General features: G+C 38.4%; 1 protein-coding gene across 1 annotated transcript in view; it reads left to right on the forward strand.

The window, feature by feature from the left end:
• The window catches only part of USP34 (ubiquitin specific peptidase 34), a 617663-nt gene that overhangs the window by 29903 nt on the left and 564827 nt on the right, over window positions 1-22933 (forward strand). The window contains exons 6-16 of the mRNA XM_063301132.1: window positions 261-328; window positions 2090-2282; window positions 5929-5990; window positions 7563-7644; window positions 7729-7821; window positions 10152-10277; window positions 10669-10798; window positions 11100-11135; window positions 11749-11879; window positions 12674-13308; window positions 20995-21209. Coding sequence (XP_063157202.1) covers window positions 261-328; window positions 2090-2282; window positions 5929-5990; window positions 7563-7644; window positions 7729-7821; window positions 10152-10277; window positions 10669-10798; window positions 11100-11135; window positions 11749-11879; window positions 12674-13308; window positions 20995-21209 — 1771 coding nt within the window. The remainder of the gene's footprint in view (window positions 1-260; window positions 329-2089; window positions 2283-5928; window positions 5991-7562; window positions 7645-7728; window positions 7822-10151; window positions 10278-10668; window positions 10799-11099; window positions 11136-11748; window positions 11880-12673; window positions 13309-20994; window positions 21210-22933) is intronic.

Below are 22933 nucleotides of genomic sequence, written 5' to 3' on the forward strand. Positions count from 1 at the left end.
TAAGAAAAGTTTTCCCCCACTTTCTTTAGGATGGTGTTCCCTAATGTGACATTCTTGATAGAGGCCACAAGTTATCTTTCATTCTTTGTGCCTTGTAAGCTATGGCAAACTGGTCTTTTGGACTGTTCTTCATGAACATAAAAACATTAAGAGGGAAGAAAAAAATGTTCCTCCTCCTAGTTGGCAAATATATGTGTCTTAAGTTTGTTGCTGTAAGACATTTCAGTTTAAGTTGTTCAATTTTTGTACTTTCTGCATAGATCAGAATATGGCTGCACATCCCTGCTGTCATGCAACACATTATACCTTTTAGGACCTATGTCATCAGGTACTTTTTGCAGATATTTCTAATTTCTGGGATTTATTTGTATAAAATGCACTGATTTCTAGTTGCTGTTACAATGTTTTGAATATGACACCAAATGCTAATTTATTTACTTATTGAAATTTATTGGCCGCCATATAGTATTGTTTACAATGATTTGATTAGTAACAGGAGAATCATTAATGGCATTAATCTGACCAACAAATCTGTTGACTAATTTTTAATTATGGGTGTTCACAGACTGTACATGCTACCATGATTATTTTTAAAAAATGTATCTGCCCATACACATCACATACTGCATGTGCACATACGCTCTGTCCTTCTCTCATCCTAACAGGAAAAATAATTACGTTTATGTATGTAAAATAAATGTAAAAAAATCCAGTAATTCTGAGTATTTAGAAGAATGTTGGCAATTTATGCACGTATGAATTTAATTAATCAATTTGTATGGCAACCCAATTGACAAATTTTGGCTCTGGGTGGCTAACATAGGATTAAAATCTATACAATTCCAACCGAATAGTAAAACAACAACAAAATGTGGCCCACAACTACTTAATAACAGCCATTACAGATGGGCCCATCTAACACCCTGGCCCAGGGGAAAAACCAGATTTTACAAGGCCGTACAAAAAGCCAGCAGGATCAGGACCATCCAGATCTCAGGAGGTAACCTGTTTCAGAGGGCAGGTGCCACAGCAGAGAAGGAACACCTCCTGGGTCCCACTAGATGACATTATTTTATAGAAGGTACCCAGAGTATGTCCACCCTGTCAGATTTGCAGGATGGGCACATTCAGTTGGAGATAGACCCAAATAACCCAGCACTGTACCATGAAAGGTTTCATTAGGTAACTAGCACCATGAAATACACTCAGAAGCCTGCTGGGAGCCAGCACAGCTCACATAACATTGGTAGTATATGGGCATATCTTGGTGCACCCATAGCTATCCATACCACTGCATTCTCTTTAGTATTTAAGAAATAAATAATTATCTGTTAGAACTGTGCAGCTCTTTGGATTCAAGGGGAAAATGTGCTTTGTAGTGCAGGTGGGCATGAACTAGCACCTCTTGGCTGCTGCATAAATTGTATGTGTCTTTTTCTGGCATTATACTACAGCTGTGGAAATCAGCCATGTAATCTCAGTTGTAGTTGAGTTGTCCCACCTTTTGTAACCTAGTACCCTTCACATGTGTTGGACTACAGTTGCAGGAAATTTCATGGTAGTAACAGGATTCTAAGTTGGAAAGGCTATTCTAGAATGTGACATTTAGACTTCATATCTCAATTTTGTATCTGAAAGCCATTGTGCAGTGGCTCATGTATTGGATGGAAGAAATCTGGGTTCAAGCACCCATTGAACAGAAGATTAAATTCTGCTTGAACCTAGATAAAGTCAAATTACTTCTACCAATCTAGTTCTGAGTTAAAAATGGGATAGTGGCATGTCTGGTGGATAGCATACAAATCTAAAAAATTTAAAAATTATATAAAATTATTGTCACAAGTGACATGGATTTTTACATGCTTTTTGATAACCTGTGTCAAATGCTTCCAGCCATGTCTTCTCCAAATGAAATTACACTTAAATTTAGTTGTATTTAACTTAGAGTAGAGTGGTTTCCTATGACTTACAATTCTACTGTGAAGGTTTCCATAATGTTACATATTTTCAGTAAAAATTATGATGACTGGCAAATTAATTTGACTGGTTTTGTTAATATTAATTTGAACTCCCTTGTATTTCTGCGTAGGTATTTATGCAAACTGTCGGACCAGGAGTTAAGACAGAGTGCAGCTCGAAATATGGCAGATTTAATGTGGAGCACGGTTAAAGAGCCATTGGATACCGCCTTGTGTTTTGATAAAGAGAGTCTTGATCTTGCATTTAAGTACTTTATGTCACCAACCTTAACCATGAGATTGGCTGGACTTAGTCAAATAACAGTAAGACGCTTTTGAATATATGTAGATATATAGATATTCAAGTAAACAGGTATGTGTAAAACTGTTCTGAGACAATATTCTTTTTCTGTTCCTCAACAATTATGATCTTACTTCCAAAGTAGGATTTGGCTCACACACAGCTGAATAAGATGATAAGGTACTGAGATGAGAGAATGGGTTGTAAACTCCAGTCTACATACAGGGGATGCTGTATCTAGGTCCTTCTCTACATGAATAACATAATGTGGAAAATGAGATGGGCTGTAATCTTCTTGACTTGTAGTTTTAGGACTAGGATGCCATTTAAAACTGTTAATAGTCCCACCAATAAAATTGGCAGCCACTACCCCAACTATGTTTATAGTTCTTAAACAATTTATTTTTACCTTTACTGGAAAGAGTGTTTTTTAAATGCTGTAGGCTTACTAAAACTGCCAACTTGATTTTTGCAGTCCCCAGTTTCTGATGTTGCTGTTGCCAGCTTCCTCCTATTTCTCTGGCTGCCTGGCTAGCCTTTTGATCAGCTAGCTTAAAATCAGAAAGCTATAATTGCATATGCCCCAGGATTGGATATTGTGTTGCAAGCCATAAGAAACAGTTGCCTTGCTCCCACTTAGCTTATAAATGTGCCATTGCAGGTAAACTAGACAAAAGGAATGTGATGGCATTGGTAGGAGCTCTACTGCATGCCCATGCAGGCCAGTAGGCAATGTTATTTGAGTGAGGGGAGCGGGTTTGGTCAGCATGTGAACTCTGTTGACAGGATATGCAATGTCTGCAAAAACTGAGTGCTGCTCCTGAGCAGTATATAGTCCATGTAGATTCTAGCAAGTAGACTCACACGGCACCTTTCTTTGTAATAAGTTTTATTCATAGAATGCCAGCATTGTTTTATGGTGATTGTTTTTAAATTTTAAAACCAAGTCAAACTATTAAAAATGCAAAAAAATAAAGTCAATTCTGACATTCACTAAGCACACACTGTTCATAAGAAGTTAGCTCTATCTTAGATTACTCAGATGGTACACTGCAAGTTCTACAAAATCTAGTATATCTTCAAAAAGTACAGTCATGTGAAGAAGAAAATACACCCCACTGAATTTTTTTACTCTTTCAGCATATTTCACCATACAGATATTTGAACTTCATTTCAACAATATTGATAGATAAAGGGGGAAATAATATACAGTAACAAATATCATGTACCATTCACATTTTGTAGTCTATTGTGTAATTTAAATAAACATAAATACACAATTCACAGGTGGAAAAAGTAAGTATACCCCTACAATTATCATTACCTCAAATACCTAAAATTAGAATCATGTGCACCAGATCAGGTGCAAATGATTAGAGCATTGCTAGAGTGGATCTGGGAGAAACCTGTCTTATTTAAACCTCAGACATTTAGTTTGCTCTTTGTTGGTGAAGTGTGTGGTATCACCTAGATCAAAAAAGCACTAGGAGGCCTTCAGAAAGAAGGTTATAGATGCCTGTGAGTCTCAGAAGGGATTTCAAAAGATCACTGAACAATTGGATATCATTCCACCATCCGGAAGATCATCTACAAGTGGAGAGATTTCAAACAACTGCCAACTTGCCCAGGCCAGGTTGTCCCACAGCAAGTTCAGCCTGAGAGCAGAATACAACATGGTGGAAGAAGTCTTTAAGAACCTCAGAATTTCATCACGTGAGCTTCAGGTAGCTGTCACCACTACTGATGTCAAAGTGCATAAGTCTACAATTAAAAAGAAGCTGCACAAATTAGATCTACATGGGAGGTGTGCCAGGAGGAAACCTTTGCTGTCCAGAAAGAACATCAGGGCAAGACCAAAGTTTGCTCATGAATACCTAGGCAAAGACCAGGACTTCCAGAACAATGTGCTCTGGACAAGCAAGAGAAAGGTAAGAGTTATTTGGCCACAGTACCACATGGCATGTTTGACAAAAACTAAAGACAGCATTTCACCAGAAGAACCCAATACCAGGTGTAAAGTGTAGTGGGGGAAGTGTTATGGTATGAGGCTGCTTTGCTCCATCAGGGCCTGGCAGCTCACCAGCATAGAATCCACTGTGAATTCTTCATTGTACCAGAGGGTGCTTGAGGATCAGAAGATTGAAGCTCAACACAAAGTGGACCTTGCAATGTGACTATTACCCTAAATATTCCAATAAATCCACCAAGGAATGGCTAGGGGAAAAAAAAGAAATGGAGGGTTCTAGAATTGCCAAATATATAAAATTGAGTGAGGGGAGAAAGAAGAAACCTGTCAAACATTGCACAGTTGAAAAAATTCTGCATGAAGGAGTAGGAAAACGTTCCTCCCAGTTGATGTCAGAGGCTGGTAAGTAGTTATAAGAAATGTCTGCCTGATGTTTTTTCTGCCAGAGGGGGCAATACCAGGTATTAGAGCCAAGGGTGTACTTACTTTTTCCACGGCAAACTACCCCGGCTGAGAACCACTTGAGTATACTTGTATGACATATTACACTTTGACTCAATGTGTGACGCCTGTGAAAAAGTCATATTCTAAGTAATGCAGCAGAACCAAAATGATCAAGGGGGCATTTTTAGCACACAGGTGGACACACACACACAGTGAACAGCAATAAGGGTCATTTAGAAGGTAGTATATGCAGGGCCGTTACTAGGGTCTGTGTCACCCAGAGGAAACGTGGATTCCGTGCCCATTTTGACACCCCCCCAGCGCTCATTTTGGCAACCCACCAGCGTGGCGCCCGGGGCACATGCCCCAGTTGCCCCCCCCCCCAGCTGTGGCCCTGAGCATATGTGCTGCCAAAGCAAGCACAGGGTCATTTGGAAGGTAAGATGGCTTCCTTTTTTCTCCTTCCCCAATTTATTTACTCATCTCTGTTGGCTCTGTGAAATACCATCAGAAATAGAGTAACTTTGAATTGGGGCAGGTGTTTGATGTAGCACTCAAATTTGGCAAAATTTGTGGGAAGAAGAATAATGAAATAATTGCTCTGTTCAGTGTTTATTAAATTTATATTTTGGGGGGGGGAGAGAGTAAATCTGGTTTTAAACAAAACTGGTAGTAAAATATGTGTGCCTCTGGGACCAAATTCACATATTGTCAAAGCCCATGCAAGTTTAATCAAGTTTTATTTTAAAAAATCACAATTTGCAAAACAGTTTAAACCATAAATCATGATTCCAAATTTCAGTGGCTGAGTTCACACATGCAAAGCCAAAGCCAAAGCCAAAGCATCCATATTACAAATATTTACATGTTGGCAGACATTTTTGTCTGTAAAATAAATGGATATTTTTAATGATATATAAAATTAAAATGGTTGTAATGATGAAGATAAGGAATTGCAATAATTAAAGAATTTTCACTACGAAAGCGTCAGTATAGCAGTTAGTATATCAGTTCCTCATGTATCTTAAACATAAAAGGGAGGCAACCTTTCCTAAAGATGTTTGTGAATAAGTTTGAGGTAAGAACCCGCTTTGATTAACTTGCTGTTCTTTATTGGCTAAAATAATATTTGTTTAGTATTTTTATTATAGAAATTGAGATACTGATACGATTAGGGAACTTTTGAATGATACTTCATTTAAATCAATTGTATCCTTTTGGAATTTATAAATTTAAAGGGGTTTTTTTTCTGCTTGTAGAATCAACTTCATACTTTCAATGATGTGTGTAATAATGAATCATTGGTTTCAGATACAGAAACGTAAGTATCTTTTGACTTTGGAGTACTTTAATTTAACTTACCCCAATTACATTGGAGTCAAGGGTACAAGTGGCTGAGTTTACACATGCAAAGCCAAAGCATCCATATTACAAATATTTACATGTTAGCAGACATTTTTGTCTGTAAAATAAATGGATATTTTTAATGATATACAGTTGTATATGCACAGTCATGGTATTTTAACACACATTAACCAAAAATCTCAATTCCTGTCTGGAGGGTTGAGCTGTCCCTCCAATCATTCAAATATGCCCTTTTCCCTCCTCCCCATAACATTTTGGTGATTTGCACCAAGTGTAAATGATGGTATACATCCCATACACTGATAGGAGAGGGCTTACGTGGCTCTCAGACTAAAGAAATTGCATGTCACTGACTTAGTAGATAATGATTGATGGAAGTTCTGCAAGTTAGCTAAATGTTCAATGAAGAACAACTATCAGTTAGTGCTGTAATTTACAATATACATACTTTAGGAAGTTCCCAGTGTAGCTGTCTGCTGCTTTGCTTACTAGCAAACTTTGAAAATATGGCAGTTTTGGTATTTTGTAAATCTTCTCCCTTGCCATTCTCCATTTTTCTGCTGCTCGGTGTTCCCATTCCTAACGAGTACATTTGCATGGCAGCAAACAGTGCTGTTCAAATTATGGAAGGGAGAGGTAATCCCCTGCAAGTAGTGATGCCACTATATCTTTTCTGAGGATGGAAACAAATCTCTGAATATTGCTTGTTTTTCCCCCAAACTGTTTAAGGTCAGAGATTTTTTCTTCTTTGTGAATAATTCCACTGATGCCCTGGGAGTGTTGATGGCAAACAGTTTTATCATACAGAATAGCTTCTGGGGTCCTAACCTGACCTAAAATAGCCAAGGTCAGCAAGGATCAACAAAACTGCTGTTACATGGACAGTCAGTCAATGCCTGAACAGTGGTCTTTGATAAATATTACATTTATCGTCTACTTTCAAATACATGAAAGAAGAGAATAGGAATCAGAAATGTGTCTCAGAATACAGTAGATCATTTTATAGATTTTTTTAACCTGTTCTTTCATAATAGATGGAAAGTTAATACAGAGCAACATTTTGATAATAAAGGCCAGAGTGAAAATAAAATTTACTTTAAAATACAGGAGTTGCAGAAAATTATCAAATTCTCATAATCTTTCTTAATTCACAATGCTTGAAATCAGTAAGCATTTCACAGGTAAACAGTCAATAATCTAACCCTGCATATGTTCATTTGGAAATACACAGTGGGATAATATTTCAGCCTGCCTTTATACAAGCCTCTGGAATTATATTTTAGTTTCGTAAATGCTTGGGGCAAAATTTTCTTCTGCCATGGATTTCAGGCTAGTTTACCTGATTTTTTTAGTTAGCTGTATATACCATCCATTTTCATCTTGTGCTGCATTAAAGACTGAATACATTTGAATTTGGAAATTGACTATCTTTTTTTAACATAAGGAAATGCTACTGTATTTTTTTTAGGGTAACCAATAAAATGTGGGCATACAAATTACCTTCTTATGCTTTCCCCCTCTTATATAGATCCATTGCAAAAGAGCTTGCAGACTGGCTAATCAACAACAATGTAGTAGAACATATTTTTGGACCAAATTTACATATTGAGGTATGTTTAATATAAAGCAGGATTGTCTCTCTTTATCATGAAGTTTAAGTTTTAATGTTTTGATTTTGACTTAATATTTTCCAGATCATTAAACAGTGCCAAGTGATTCTTAATTTTCTTGCTGCTGAAGGCCGGCTTAGTACACAGCATATAGACTGCATTTGGGCTGCGGCACAGGTATACCCTTACTTAAGAAGTTGTGCCAAAAAAAGTTGTCTCAGGCAAAATAATGTTATGTTAAGAAAATAGAAGATGACAAGACTTGGGTTTGGGTGCAGTAGGAAATGGGTTTATTCAATATGACAGGCGTAAATCCTCTCTTTTGCACCTGAAAAACTTGTAGAGATGCACAAGCCTTATGTGTTTGCAGGTTATTCCCATATCACTAAATTACAATTTAATTATATCTGAATTAAACTTGTGTTTCTTAAACGTCTGTGTGCATGCCTATGTGTATTATTGTAGTTACTGTTGTTTTGGGATTTCTGTCATGAACGGCTACTTTGAGTTAAAAAAAAAATAGAGGTCTAGTGATATCCAAACCTAGTGCTCAAAAAATAGGTCTCTCCATTTAAGTCATTTAATTTATTTAATTTCTTTGCCTGTTTGAAGTAAGCCACCCAGAGTTGTTTGGAGTTGGGCAGCCTCTAAATTTAAATAAATTTCAAACAAGAAAGGAATTTTCTGATGACGCATGGAAAGGCAACAGTTGGATATTAACTACTTATTGTTCAATTTATATATGCACCCAGAAACTTTGAGGTGTTTTTCATATTAAAGCAGTTTAAATGTAGCATATTGGAGTGCAGATCTTTACCTTCATTAGTATTAGATGTCATGGCATTCAGGGTATAGTTACTGTAAAAACCAGAATCCTCAAAATTGGAAAGCAGTTTCCCAAGTGTGTAGAAATGTTTCACTGTGTGTTCCCCTTCTCTGTTGTAAGACAAAGACCTGGCTCTGCCAACTCGCATGGGGTGTGAGGAGGGGTAACCAACCCTAGGGTGGTTAGCACCCTAAAGATGCTCCTATAGATCAAGAACTTATTTACCATCTATGCCTTGGAATATATTACTTATTTAAGAACACTGTTTTATTGTATTTTAATAAGTATTCTTGTTGTATTGTAAATCGCCCTGAGTTGCTCTTTGAGTGACACGGGTGGTGACGAAATTTGAAATATAAATAAAAAAATAAAGTCTCTTTTTACTCGGGTTTGACTCCATATGACAATTTTAGTGTCTACTTTTTCACTAGACTTAAAAAAAGTCTTTGTAAGTAGTTCAGCAGTAGAGGAGTTTTAAAGCTTGTGTTTGTGGAGACTGCTATATTAAGTTCTAATTATTGCTAAACATTTAATTTTAAAAACAAGCAAAAACATACAGTATGCCAAAGTCTGCATGGTGGTGAATTAGTATTTTTCTTGGCTTGAAAAGAGCATGTGACTTTGTTGTTTTTTAGTTTTTACAAAAGAGCTTATAATAAATGGGGTTTAGTTTTTATAGAGAAAGCTGACGTTTTGAATATAAAGGGAGGACTTGGTATATTGGAAAAATTCCAGTTGTACCATTTTGTTTTTATTTCAAACAATTTGATAATAAATAAATATCATTTTCTTGCAGTGCTAATCAGTGACTATGTGGCCAACGTTATAATTACTTTTCTGAATTAGATACTTCAGTGCTAAATAAATTTAGACTTAGACTTATTTTCTCCCTTTGTTTAAAATATGTTTTACATCTCTAATGCCATTTATGCTTTTATTAATCTTTTGTATGTTTCTCTTTACTATATAACAATTTTGCAAAATATTTTAAAAGAGAGGGCAGGGTAATAATGAAAACTAAGAGTATGACAGGGTGTTCATAAAATGGAAAATAGAACATATTTCGAACCTGTTTCAAACCTGAAATCTAGGTATTCTGAAAATTATGTCAAACGCTGTCTCGTCTTCATCAGAAACAAGGATACTTACTTTCCAGGATGCTGTCATTGCCTCTGCCTCATGGCTTCTGCATCTGTTTCTTACTGCAGCATCCAGAATGGCATATCCCATCAGCCTGCTCACTCCATGATCTCCCCACAATTGTCCAACCCTTCCCTCAGCTGCTGCTCCAGCATGGCATATCATGCAGACTGGCCCACTCCTCATCTTCCCTTCTTCGCTGCCCTTCAGCCATCGTCACCAAGGAAACCCTTGCACCTTTTTTTTTTTAATGGACCCCCCCCCCCCCCCCGTAACTCGTCTTGTCAGAACAACTGCAGTTTGGTCTGTACCTGGAACAAAACAGCCTTATTTCTTTCCACATCTGGGTCAAAAGTTCTTGTTTCAGTTTGCGCATAAACCACTCAAAAAACCCTGCTGTTCCATGCAAAGGAATGATTTGTGCATGAGTTGTTTTGCACATCCGTAGGTTATACGAACTATAACAAGTTACTTATACATGCTTACTGTTAGGGGAAAAAAGCCATTTCCCTTGATGTCGTCTTTCTCTTTCTTTTTATAGTTGAAGCATTGTAGCCGCTATATACATGATTTGTTTCCTTCATTGATCAAGAACCTGGATCCTGTGCCGCTTAGACATCTTCTTAGCTTAGTTTCCATCCTCCACCCAAGTGCACATACTGAACAGGTAGAAATAAATTATTTTAAAGCAGTCTGTTTTCTATGGCACAGTCCACTGAAAATTTCTCCTCATATGTTCGTTGAAGTTAAGCAAAATTACATATGAACATAGTTGTGAAAGTGAATGACACTGCTGATCGAACAGATTTGGTGCCCTTGCTCTGAAGAGAAAATTCATTTGCATGCATAGGATTATTTAGATTAGAGGTCAGTATTTACTTCTCTGTCCTTTTTTGTTATGATAGAAAAAAAAACTTTAGGAAGATTCCATTTTAGCCCAAGAGATAATGTTACTTTGTGTTGTATTTGTGAATTTATGAATAACAGAGTGCACATTTATGATTTATGAATAACACACATTTTTCTTTTTGAGCATTGTAATTTTTTTTTTTTAACAGACTTTATATTTGGCATCCATGCTCATAAAAGCATTGTGGAATAATGCTCTAGCAGCTAAGGCCCAGCTATCAAAACAGAGTTCTTTTGCATCTTTACTTAGTACAAATCTACCAATGGGAAGTAAGAAAGGTGAGTGTGCATTTATTTCCTGGGCGCCATAAATGATTAAGAACTAGATTTAAAATGTTATGGTTGAGTTTATTATAGAGAGTAATATATTCTTTAAACAGAACTTACTTAGTCAACCATAAGTCTCTTGTTTCATCTCTGTCCAAAAGTAGAAATAAGAGTTTCAGAGAGAAAAGGCCAGGATACTCTAGAAAATAAAGAACACACTCTAGAAGAGTTAGTTAATTCTTAATCACAATTTTGGTTTGCTACTATTGGCTATATATAATCAGTTCTATCTTCACTTTTTTTTCCTCTTCAGAGGAAGAAGAGCTCCGAAGAGCAGCTCCATCACCATGTAAGTTATTGCAGAAAAGCATTATGGTAGAATCATCTTATATTTAGGAACCTCTACATAGAGGTTCTCTCATTTTGTCCATTTTTCATTTAGGTGGCACCAATCGAAGCAAATATTTGTAGCTCAGGGTTGAACTGTGGAGTCCTTGGTGCTCTCTGAACCTTGTTGTTTTCTTGCCAACATTTCATTGCCAGACTAGGCAACATCTTCAGTGCCACTGAAGATGTTGCCTAGTCTGGCAATGAAATGTCAAGAAAAAAACAAGGCTCAGAGAACACCAAGGACTCCACATTTAGGTGGCAGCTGAACTAAATTAAATTTCAAGCAGCTGGCGCATTCTCTTTCTACTCCTCGCTCTTTCACATACATACTTTTTATAATTTTAGACAGATTAAATTTATTTATTACTTATCTATTGCAAGAGCACCAAGTCAATTTGCAGTTATATTGCTGATGTTATTAGGTGTTAGACTAGTTGCAGGGCAAGTCAAAGGTTTATAGCAAGAGCCACAACAGCCTTTTGCTGACACTATGGAGTAGTTTGATATAACTGAACCTATATTTAAATTAACATTTTCTGAAATAACCTGAACAGGTTTTTTTTCTGAAATAGGGTCACCTGCAGCAAGCCCTCAAAGCAGTGACAACAGTGATACTCATCAGAGTGGAGGAAGTGACATTGAAATGGAAGAACAACTGATCAGCAGAAATAAACATGTCCAACAGCGACTTTCGGATACAGAGGTACAATAGTAATTTTTTTCAATGATGACAACTTCAAAAGGCAAATTAAGCTAATAAAGATCAATGCATTTGATAGTATGAATCAAATCAAATCAAATATTGGTCTGTAGTATATTATTGTATTTCTTTGTTTTACTTTCTCCTTTTAAATTTTGCTGGCCATTGACCAAATAAATGTGATTTGATTTGATTTGATTTGATAGTATGGAAGATGTATTCTTTGTTCGAATTATATGGCTGGGCTTATACATTGCACTGAATCATTTGATTTGCATCTGTATATACAGTCTGTTGGGCAAACCTAGCCATTTTAGTTTATAAATCATTCTTTATTAACATACCAGTAAAACAAAATATTTAGATACACTTGAATTTTACCAACATTTTGGGCTAAAGATTATACAACAAATGGGTTTTTTAAAAGTGAAAATTACAGTTAGATTTGGAATTGTCTACTTGTGCCTTGAGGACTTCATTTGAAGTCCTTCTGTCAGTACTCTCTCAATCTTTTTTCAGGTTGGCAACAGCCATTGAATTGGCCATTTCAGAAAATAGTCTTCCAAAATGCTCTTCCTAGGATGCCTGACATAATTTGGGTGTCTTTTTGACCAAGTCAGTCTCTGCCCCCCTGAAAAAAAGTCCTTTAAACCATTGTGCGTTTTTGTGTAACTGATTTATATGCTGTTGTTTCCTTTAGAATAAGATTGGATAGTGTATCATCTGTGAGCAGCATGTGACCTTCCCTGATTCTCTGATGATTCAGGATATGGATTTATTATCTTTTTTTTAAATAGGAATCAATGCAGGGAAGTTCTGATGAAACTGCAAATAGTGGTGAAGATGGCAGCAGTGGGCCTGGTAGCAGCAGTGGTCATAGTGACGGATCAAGCAATGAGGCAAACTCTAGCCATGCAAGCCAATCTGCAGGAAGCCCAGGCAGTGAGGTGCAGTCAGAAGATATTGCAGATATTGAAGCTCTCAAGGAAGAGGAAGAGGAAGAAGATGAAGACCAGAGTCATAATTCCCAAAAAACCAGTCGGAGTGTAGATTTGCGAAGCCGAAAAATTGAATCTCAATCAGGCATTTGCTTGGGAGATGCGCAGGAAACAACAGATAGGAGTGGTGTAAGCAATGGACCTGGGAATAGCCATGTTTTTAATAGTGAAACTGTTCCACCCGTGGATAACAGAATTAGAATGCTAGATCCCTGTTCACACTCAGAGAATACTGATCATGATATGACTGGTGAAATGAGTACTGCTCACATATCACAGGGCTCTCAAGATTCCTGTATCACACACACAGGGGATTTCCTTGGGGAAGCAATTGGAAATGAATTATTTAACTGCCGACAATTTATTGGGCCACAGCACCACCACCACCATCACCACCACCATCACCACCACCACCACCACCATCATCATGAAGGGTAAGTTATTTTCAGTGTCTATACATTTTGCAAAAGTGAAGTCTGAATTGTTGCCAATGTGCAGCTAAATTTCATGTCTTGAAATACTGAATTGTGGAACATGAATATATTATGCAAAATTGTCACATTTAGGTATCTTTTGCTTCTTTGTATAATTCCTTTACTATTTAAAGGGAATAAAAATACAAGAAACAGAATTTTCTTTAGTTTGCTGAAATTTGCTTTGCTGATACATCTTTCGACATTTGAATATAAGCAGTCTTTGGGACAATATTGAAATCTTGTGAAATAATTTATTGCAGCCTCAACTACCTTTCATTTTTAATCATGCTTGGTATTTCTGAAGCCTGATAGATATTTCTTGCCTTGTCTTAGGTATATTTTTTTTCCTTAAAGAATGCTTAATAGTAAGTGTGGGTATCTGGACTTTCTTCAGTTGAATCTTTTAAAAGTAACATTTGTTGTTGTTCCTTGAAAAACAAACTATTTTCCCTTTTATATGGAAATCAACCTGAGCACTACCTGCTCTGGGGTGGGAGAAGGAGATGTTTGCTATTTATACAATGTATTGTTTTATTATATCCAAGTATGATTTCTTATGACCACAAAAGCAACTATCTGTACAACTTAAGAATAGTTAGTTGTTTGTGTAAACATTTGCACTATTTGTAGCATAAACTACAACGTAAATTCTCATTGTGATTCATAGTACTTGGAGCTAAACAAGTACTTGGATTTTCATACTGCAATCTCAGCAAATCCTATCTCTGCAGCTACGAATGAGAAATTAGAGTTCTTCAAAATGGTCTGAGATTTAAAATTTTTGAGCTTTGAGCAGCCATTTCTGAGAAGAGAACATCTTGCATTCCAGAATTTTGCTTCAAGATTGGGACAAAATGAGACAATTTATTTCACGTTGTTTTGAGGGTTCTGACTTAAGGATAATGTGAATACCAAAGAAACTCTTGTTCCCTAGATTTCATCCTTGGACCACAAAGGAAAATAGGATGGTAGTCCAGTTAAAACTCAATTTAATCACCTTCTGTTCCAAAATCTTTTTCACAAGTACTGTTGCCAAAGATACCCCTGTTTTGTACCTAATTGCATAATTTTAATGTGCATAATGTTAAAATTAACCATTATTTTCAGCCCATTGTTCTAACCAATTAAGATCATGTTGAATATTGTCATCAGCAAATTTTAATAAGCATTCCTCTCTACCTCTTCTTCCATGTCATTAATAAAATTAATGTGTTAATTTTATTAACACATTAATGTTAATGTTAAAGAGCACAGGACCCAGAACTTAATCTTGCAGCAGCCTACTTTATACCCTCTAATTTGAGGCACCTTTGATGAGTAAGCTGTGGGCATACATAACTAGCTTGTGAATCAGAATGTCAATGGGATATTTTGTCAGATGCTTTACTAAATCTAATGTATTACAGTTACAGCATTCCCACAATATATTAGGAAAGCTAGTCAATTAGAAAATGAGATAAGTGTAGGCTGGCAAAGCTAGTTTTTCACAAATCCATGCTAACATCTGGAAATCAGTGCATGTTTTTGAAGGTCCTTACAGAATGATTCCTACTTTAGAATCTACTTTAGAGTCTTAGCAGGTATCAACATCTAACTACATTGTCAGTTGCTCCATTTTTAGAATAGGGCAGTATTTGCCCTTCTCCAGCCATTTGGCACTTCAACTGTCACTAGGGATCTGAAAAATAATATATACAATTTTAGCCAGACATTATCAAGCTCTACCAGCGCTCTAGCATGCCATTCTCTGGTCTTGCAGATGTAAGCTAATTCAGGTAAATAGGTATTTCTTAACTGTGTTTCTATCAATTGGAAGCTGCTTGTTCTTCCTGTACTTCATTTACTCTCTTGTTAGAGAAGACTTGAGTAAAAATAGGGATTTGCTTATTTTGCCTTTCCTTTATTTCTGCCTAGCATTGGACAATGGGTATATTGATCCACCTGTCCACCTGAGCTCCTCTTTTCCATTAGCCTCTCCTGCCATGGAATCCTATTTATCTCTCTTGTAGGATTATTAAAATATGTTTTCTTAAAGTCCAAGAAATGCATTTGACTACAGTTGGCTTTAGTTTCCCTTAATATGAAGAACTCCAGCATCATACAGTCACTTTCTCCAAATGTTCTTGCTCCTTCAGTTCCCTGTTTGTTGTTATCAAGTCAAGGATTGCTGATCCTGTTCTGCTTTCATTCAGCCTCTTGAGAAAATTATTAGCAGCAAAAGTCAGGAATTTCCTGTAAAGATCTGGTTTGGCAGAGTTTGTCTCCCATCTGTAAAAGGGTAATGAAAGTCTCCTATTACAATTAGTTTACTGTATGCCTCTTCAGAAGATCTTCAGTTTTCTTTTGGAAATCATTGTCCATATCTTCTGCTTGGTTTGTTTGGTCATAGAAGATACCACTAACAGTATTACTTTTATTATTTTATATAATTTTAATCCATATATTTTTACAGTATTGTTTAATTAATTCACTTGTATTTCTGAGCATCTGTGTATATTTGTAGCATGTAATGGAACTCTTTTTTTTTTTTTTTCTTCTATTGGTTTTGAACAAATACTACTTTTCTGTTGCTATATTCCAATCATAAAAGTCAGCCCAAGTCTCTTTTATTCCTATTAAATCATAAAGAGGTAGACCTCGATTCATGATGGCAATTGGGACCGGAATTTCCATTGCTAAGCATTGCAGTCATAAAGCATGACCACATTTGCTTAGCGATGGCAATCCCTGCAGTCCCAGTTGCCATCGTTAACTGAATCCCACAATCCTTAGGTGAGGCAACTTCCTGTCAGCTTCCCACAACCAAAGTCAGTGGTGAAGCCAGTAGGAAGTTCCAAATCCCAGGTAGGCAGGTAAGTGGCTGCTGCCAGGTGGGGGAGGGTGTGAGTGGGTGTGCGAGAGGCACGGGTCAGAGAGGGTGCAAGGGAGGGTCGGGGAGGATGCAGCCCGTGGAGTGTGCAAGGGTGTACATGAGGGTGTGAGGGAGGTGTAGCAAGGGTCAGGGAGAGTGTGCGAAGGTGTGTGAGTGGCTGGCATGAGCACAGAGGGGCTGGAGCAGGGGGTGTGGGTGTGGGAGACTTACCCCAGCAACTTGAAACCTTCCTTGCCAGCTTCCCCACTGACTTTCTCGGGAAGCTGGCAGGGAAGGCTGCAAATGGGGATTGCTTGATTGCGGGGCACTACAGCTGGTCATAAGTGTGAGCTGGTTGCCAAGCACCCAGAATGCAATCACGTGACCACAGGGGTGCTGGGACAGCCAGAGCTCCAAGGACCGGTTGTAATCACCATTCGTTCAGTGCTGTCATAACTTCAGGCAGTCACTGAACAAATGGTTGTAGGTCGAGGACTACCTGTAGTTAAACATTTTTTTCAGATTTGAACTGAGTGGTTTAAAATTCCCATAGGAAGCAGCAGAAGCATTGTTAAGCAGAAACACGTTTATTACAGCCCTAAGGCCAGATACAATCAAAATATATAAGAGTAACCATCGTACATTTATATAATGTATAAATGTAAGATGTCCCATGCCCGGATATGGGACAGAAACAGCATTGGTCGCACTTATGGATGATCTCTGGCGGGAGCGGGATGGAGGCAGTGCATCCATCCTTGCTCTCCTTAACCTCTCAGCGGCTTTCAGTACCATCAACCATGGTATCCTTTTGGGGTGGCTCAGGTTGTTGGGGGTGGGCGGCGTGGTTTTACGCTGGTTCACCTTCTTCCTCCAGGGCCGATCCCAGTCGGTGTTAATAAGGGAGGAAAGATAGGGTCCATGGCCCCTCCTTTGTGAGGTGCTGCAGGGGTCAGTACGCTCTCCTCTCCTTTTTAACATCTACATGAAACCACTGGGTGAGATCATCCATCTCCACGGGATGAGGTATCATCAATATGCTGATGATATCCAGTTATACATCTCCATCACAGGTGAAGTAAGTGATGTGGTCTCCACCCTCTCCAAGTGCCTGGGGGCTGTGAGGGTCTGGACAGGGAACAACAGGCTTCAGCTGAACCCTGGTTAGATGAAGTGGCTGTGGGTTAATGACCCCTCGGCTCCTAGGAATTTGCCATCTTTAGTCCTGGATGGGGTTGCACTGCCCCAGACAGACCCGATGCATAACTTGGGGATCCTCTTGGACTCACGACTCCTGCTCAAAGAGCAGGTGGCAGCCTTGGCCAGAAGAGCCTTTGCGCAACTTCATGTTGTGCGCTAGTTACGCCCCTTCTTGGAGCGAGAGGCCCTTAGAATGGTCACTCATGCCCTGGTCATCTCCCATATAAACTACTGTGATGCGCTGTACATGGGGCTACCCTTGAAGAGTATCCAGAAGCTACAGCTGGTCCCAAATGCAGCCGCACAGGCGATTTTGGGTGCTTCAAGATCAGCACATATTACCCCTTTGCTTCACAAGCTGCATTGGGTGCCAGTTTGCTTCCAGGTCCAATTCAAGGTGTTGGTTATCACCTTTACAGCCCTACATGGCATGGGGCCAGGTTACCTAAGGGACCGTCTCATCCCTGTTACATCAACCCAACCCACCCGGTCATGCAGAGAGAGCATGCTGTGGACTCCTTCTGCAAGAGAATTCCATCTGGTGAGGTCCAGGAGGCGGGCCTTCTCTGCAGCAGCTCCCACCATTTGGAATACCTTTTCCCCAGAGGTGAGGCTAGCCTCCTCTCTTTTGGACTTCAGGAAACAATTGAAGACCTGGTTTTGTCACCATGCGTGGAGTAGGGAGAGGAAGAGCCACACTTGGAGTTGGTTAGTTCCCTAGGCCTGCCAAGGCCAGTCTTGTCCCCCTTTGGGTGGAATTAGATCTGCCATTATTTGGATCTCATTACATTTTATATTTATATTTATTGATATGGATATTTATTGATGAATGATATTATTTATGATTTTATTGAATATTAAATTATTTTATTGTGAACTGCCCAGAGTCCCCCGTATGGGGGGAGATGGGCGGTGATAAAAATATTATACACACACACACTTAGTATGATAAGATTTAAGAATAAAAATACTAAAATAATAGAAATAAAATACTATGTTAAGAAATTCTAGACCTAAGTAACGGTGCGGCGTATTGTGGAGAAGGTAGCATAAAACCGGGCAACCTGGGAGAATATTTTTGGGTCCTTGTCCGAAAGAAGTAGCATTAAATAGAAATCATATGGAAATTTGTTCAATATCAGATCTAAAAGGATCTGTCTAGAGTCCTTATATAGGGAACAGTATGATAACGTATGGCTTAGGGTTTCTGTTGAGCCTACACAGTGTTCAATTTTTTTAAAAAATCATTTTGCCATTCTTTATATATTAAAGTGGAAGATAACTTTCATCATGGATTACTGCCCAACTTATTTTTGCCAGTAGAGGATAAAAAATTAGGAAGGGCTTCTTTTGAGTTCCCATTGTTCTTTATAGGGTAATTCTAAAAACGTTAATATTTTGTTTCAAGCTCAGAATAACTATTTCGCCCATTTCATGTACGCATTTACCAGACTAGAAATCTTATATGGTACATAATGGAGTATGAATATTATGTATTGGAAGGACATTTAGTTTTAGTTTTACTTTTTATTGACTTGGTTATACAACATACTAAGTTAACTTCTAGCTAGATCTGGCATGGTATTCAAAACCAGACCATAGCAAAGATTGTAGTTAAGATGGAGAGTGTTAACCACAGTCTGAAAATGGCTAGATATATAGTAAAAGATCTTAGACATGTTTCTTATATACTGTCTTAACCATGGCAGGAGATAGTAGTGTTAATTAATGACTAATCTGCATTTATTTATTTATACCCCACCACAATCTAATGAGTCTCAGAAGCTTACATAATACAGTATAGCAAAAATTAAAACATCTGCAATATGATTAAAATGATGACAAATAACATAATCCCCATCCCCCAACTATAAGAACAACAAAAGCAAGTGCAAAACAAAAAAAGTAAAAGATGGCACAGTGCTTGAATTTAATGACATGCTCTCCCAAAAAACTCTGTCCTCCTTGGGTGTCTGAACTTGGAAGCAACACTGCTACAGTGTGAAACATTCAGACACTGTTTCTCCTGCTTCATTTATTTTTCACCCAAACAAACAGATACTTAACTTTCTTCATACAGATGTGGTAGCTCTATCCCTGATCAGGCTGCAATGAACCTGTTTCTTTTGTTTCTAAAATAGTAATACGAAAAACCAAAAAACAGAACCGATGGCCTGCTAGCCACTTCAAAAATGGCTGGAAAGCCAGCTCTGTACAGGTAGTCCTCCCGCAACGATGGTAATTGGGACCGGAATTTCCATCGTTAAGGGATGTGGTCATAATGCAAGATGTCGTATGATTGCATTGCTTAGCTATGGCAATCCTGGCAATTCCCCCTTGCTGTCGTTAAGTGAATTTTACGGATCGTTAGCTGAGCACCCTCCCCAATCCAAGCCATTCTGGGCTTGGATCCTCCCAGCCCCAAGCCTCAGTAAGGTAAGGGACTGTCTCCAACTCCCCCCACCCACCTATCTCCCCCACCATCTCTGCCCTTTTGGCTGCCCTGCATCCTGCCTTGCGGGGCAGGAAGCAGTCCCAGAACCGCATGACTCTGAGGCTGCTTGCCACACCCCAGGAAGCTGCAGATGCCCCAGCCCAGTCCCAGCTGCAGACGCCCTTGCCACCTTTCACTCCGAGACCCCTGCCCCCTGTGCTCTGCTGCCCCAGCTGAACTTCGCTGGCTTCTTGCTCTTACTGCTGATGACATGCCTGGCCTGGCCTTTGGATGGGGCAGGGCCAGGCTTTGGTTGCAAAAAAAAAGCGGGGGGGGGGGAGCTCAAAGCAGTCCCTTTGCAGAGCTTCTGGGTGGGGCTGAACTACCTTAGCTTAGCTCAGCCCTGCCCAGCAGCTCTTTGCAAAGGGCTGCTTTTACCTTTTTTTTTTTTTCCCGTTTCCCACAGCTTTTTTCCGTTTTCCAGCCCTGCCCAGGAGCGTGGTGAAAAGGGGTGTTTTGGGATGCTGCCGTTGAGGGGTTGTCTTTAGCTGCCCCCCCTTTTTTTTTCCTGCCAGTGAAGCCAGCCCGGCTGGGCATGCCTTGTCAGCAGCAGGAGCAATAAGACGGCAAGGTCAGCTGGGGCGGCAAAGTGCAGGGCCACAGAGGGCTAAAAGGGCATAGATGGAGGGGGGAGATAGACGGGTGGGGAGAGTTCCAGTGCCCCTGCAGTCATAAATGCTGGCGGGCTGCCAAGCACCCAGATTTTGATCACGTGACTGTGGGGGCACTTCAACGGCTGTATCTTTGGGCACCGGCCATAAGTCCATTTTTTTTAGCACTGTCGTAATTTTGAATGGTCATGGAACATATAGTCATTAGGTGAGGACTGCCTGTAGAAGGTGTTGCTACAGTAGTTGCCATCAGTGGTTTGACATCTGGGGTCTGTACTATGGATTTAGTGTGTCAGAGCCATAGAAAACTATGTTTATGGGTACATGTAAGTTTGCCCATGCATTCACATGCATCATTGTTAATGAGAAAAAAAGTTTTTCCTCTGGCCAATATACATTTTTCCCTTTGATTATGTAAAAGTGCTATTCTTCTATAGTTTGCATGTACAAAAAGCTATAGTTAGTATATACTTGCTTTTATGTTATAGGCACATGGTTGATGATATGTTAAGTGCTGATGATGTCAGTTGTAGCAGTTCTCAAGTCAGTGCAAAATCGGAGAAAAATATGGCAGATTTTGATGGGGAAGAATCAGGATGTGAAGAAGAATTGGTACAGATTAACTCACATGCTGAACTAACTTCTCATCTTCAGCAGCACCTTCCAAATCTTGCTTCCATTTATCATGAGCATCTCAGCCAAGGTAAGAACTAATTAAATCAAGGATAATGTTCAATCAACCCCTGAAAATATAAACAAAACAAAATAGTATAACATTGGATTGGTGGAGATAGTGTCATACAAGTTATTGACCTTCCTGCTACTATAATCATGGTCTTCATGTTACAGATTTTACAAGCTTGATTAGTTTGTAGAATGTAACATTGTGAGATGAAACATTTCCTACATGTATTTTTTTTAAGAAATCACTGACCTAATATCTCCATGTCTAGTAAAGCACAAGATGTGAGATTAAAACATGTAGTGCCTGTACAGAATATTGTGGGCTATTGATTTGAGCAGGTTCTACGAATGACTTGACTCCAGTGTTTTGTTTTTTTTAAAAAAGGTCAACTGGCTATTTAGCCAGTCAGCTAACAAATACATTTCAAAGTGTTTGTTATGACCTGTAACATTCTACATGATTTAAGAGCAGCCTCTTAGACCATATTATCGCTTATGGACTTCAGAACTTCTGGGAAAACATGACCTGTCCACCATCAGAGGGACATTTGATGGGAGTGTATGAGATTGCCTTCTCACTGGTTGCTCTCAGGTTTTAGAACTTTTTGCTAGGGGAGCTCAGACTTCATTACAAGTTGGTACCTCTGACAGCAGGCAAAAATAGTTTTATGCAAGCAGGCCTTCAGAAAATAATCTGGCTCATTAATGAATGGGTGTTGTTAGACTTATTTCTATAAGTAATTCTATAATTGTGTTTTGTTTTTAATTTTACTTGTGTTAAAAGTTAATTGAACACAGTTCATAAGTGGAAGGGTGAAGTATAACTTGAATGACAACAACGAAATCTATAAAGAGCTAAACTACTTTTTCTGATATACCAGATACCTCTCCTCAGAATAGATGTCTCCTTTGTCAGGGACATGCTATTAATAACAAAAAAGTGCTTTTTCAGCAATGGTAATCCAGTTATAAAGCATAATCTCTAGAGAGACATTCTTAGTACTAAGTCACATTTTTTCTGACGTCAGGCAGATATCTTGTTTTATGAACTATTTCCTTTATAATTTAGATAAAAGTAAAAGGGTATTCTCTGTCTTAGAATTTAAAAGAAGATAAAGGTGTTATAGATTTACCTTTAAAATAAAACAATAAAATCATTTAACTAATAGAAGTTCTTCAAATAGTGTAAGAAATGTATTTGGCTTTCAATAGTAGTATTTTGACTGTATTCCAGCCTGTTGCCAAAATTTCATAGGGTTATTTACATACAATTACAACATTCTAGATAAAATTAAACTTAGAATAATTTAGGAATCACCACAATACCAACACCAGAGCCTAAGGATGCTGCATCCCAATTGCAAGCTTCCATTGGAAAGTAAGTATAACATAAGGGCATTTAAGGATTGTTAAAAATATGTAGCCATCTAAAACTACAAGAAAAATATGTTATTCAAACATCTTCTTGGACATTATCTAAAGGCTGGAGTAGTATCAGGCCTACAGCTCCAAAGTTACTGCCTTGTTTTGAACTTCTGAGTGTTTTCATTATGCTTATTTTCTGCCTCCTCCTCATTGTGGAGGGAGGGACGGAGGGATAGATATGATTCTGATTAAATAGCAATTAATAAAAAATATGTTTTATCATGCACCCTTTGTTATATTTATGATTAAAGCTGCATGTAGGTTAGGGTTAGGCATGTATTTGCCCCATACATAGATAGAAGAAAAACCTGTGGTTTG

Source organism: Candoia aspera, chromosome 1 (assembly GCF_035149785.1).
Source record: "Candoia aspera isolate rCanAsp1 chromosome 1, rCanAsp1.hap2, whole genome shotgun sequence".
In the NCBI taxonomy this organism is placed as follows: Eukaryota; Metazoa; Chordata; class Lepidosauria; order Squamata; family Boidae; genus Candoia; species Candoia aspera.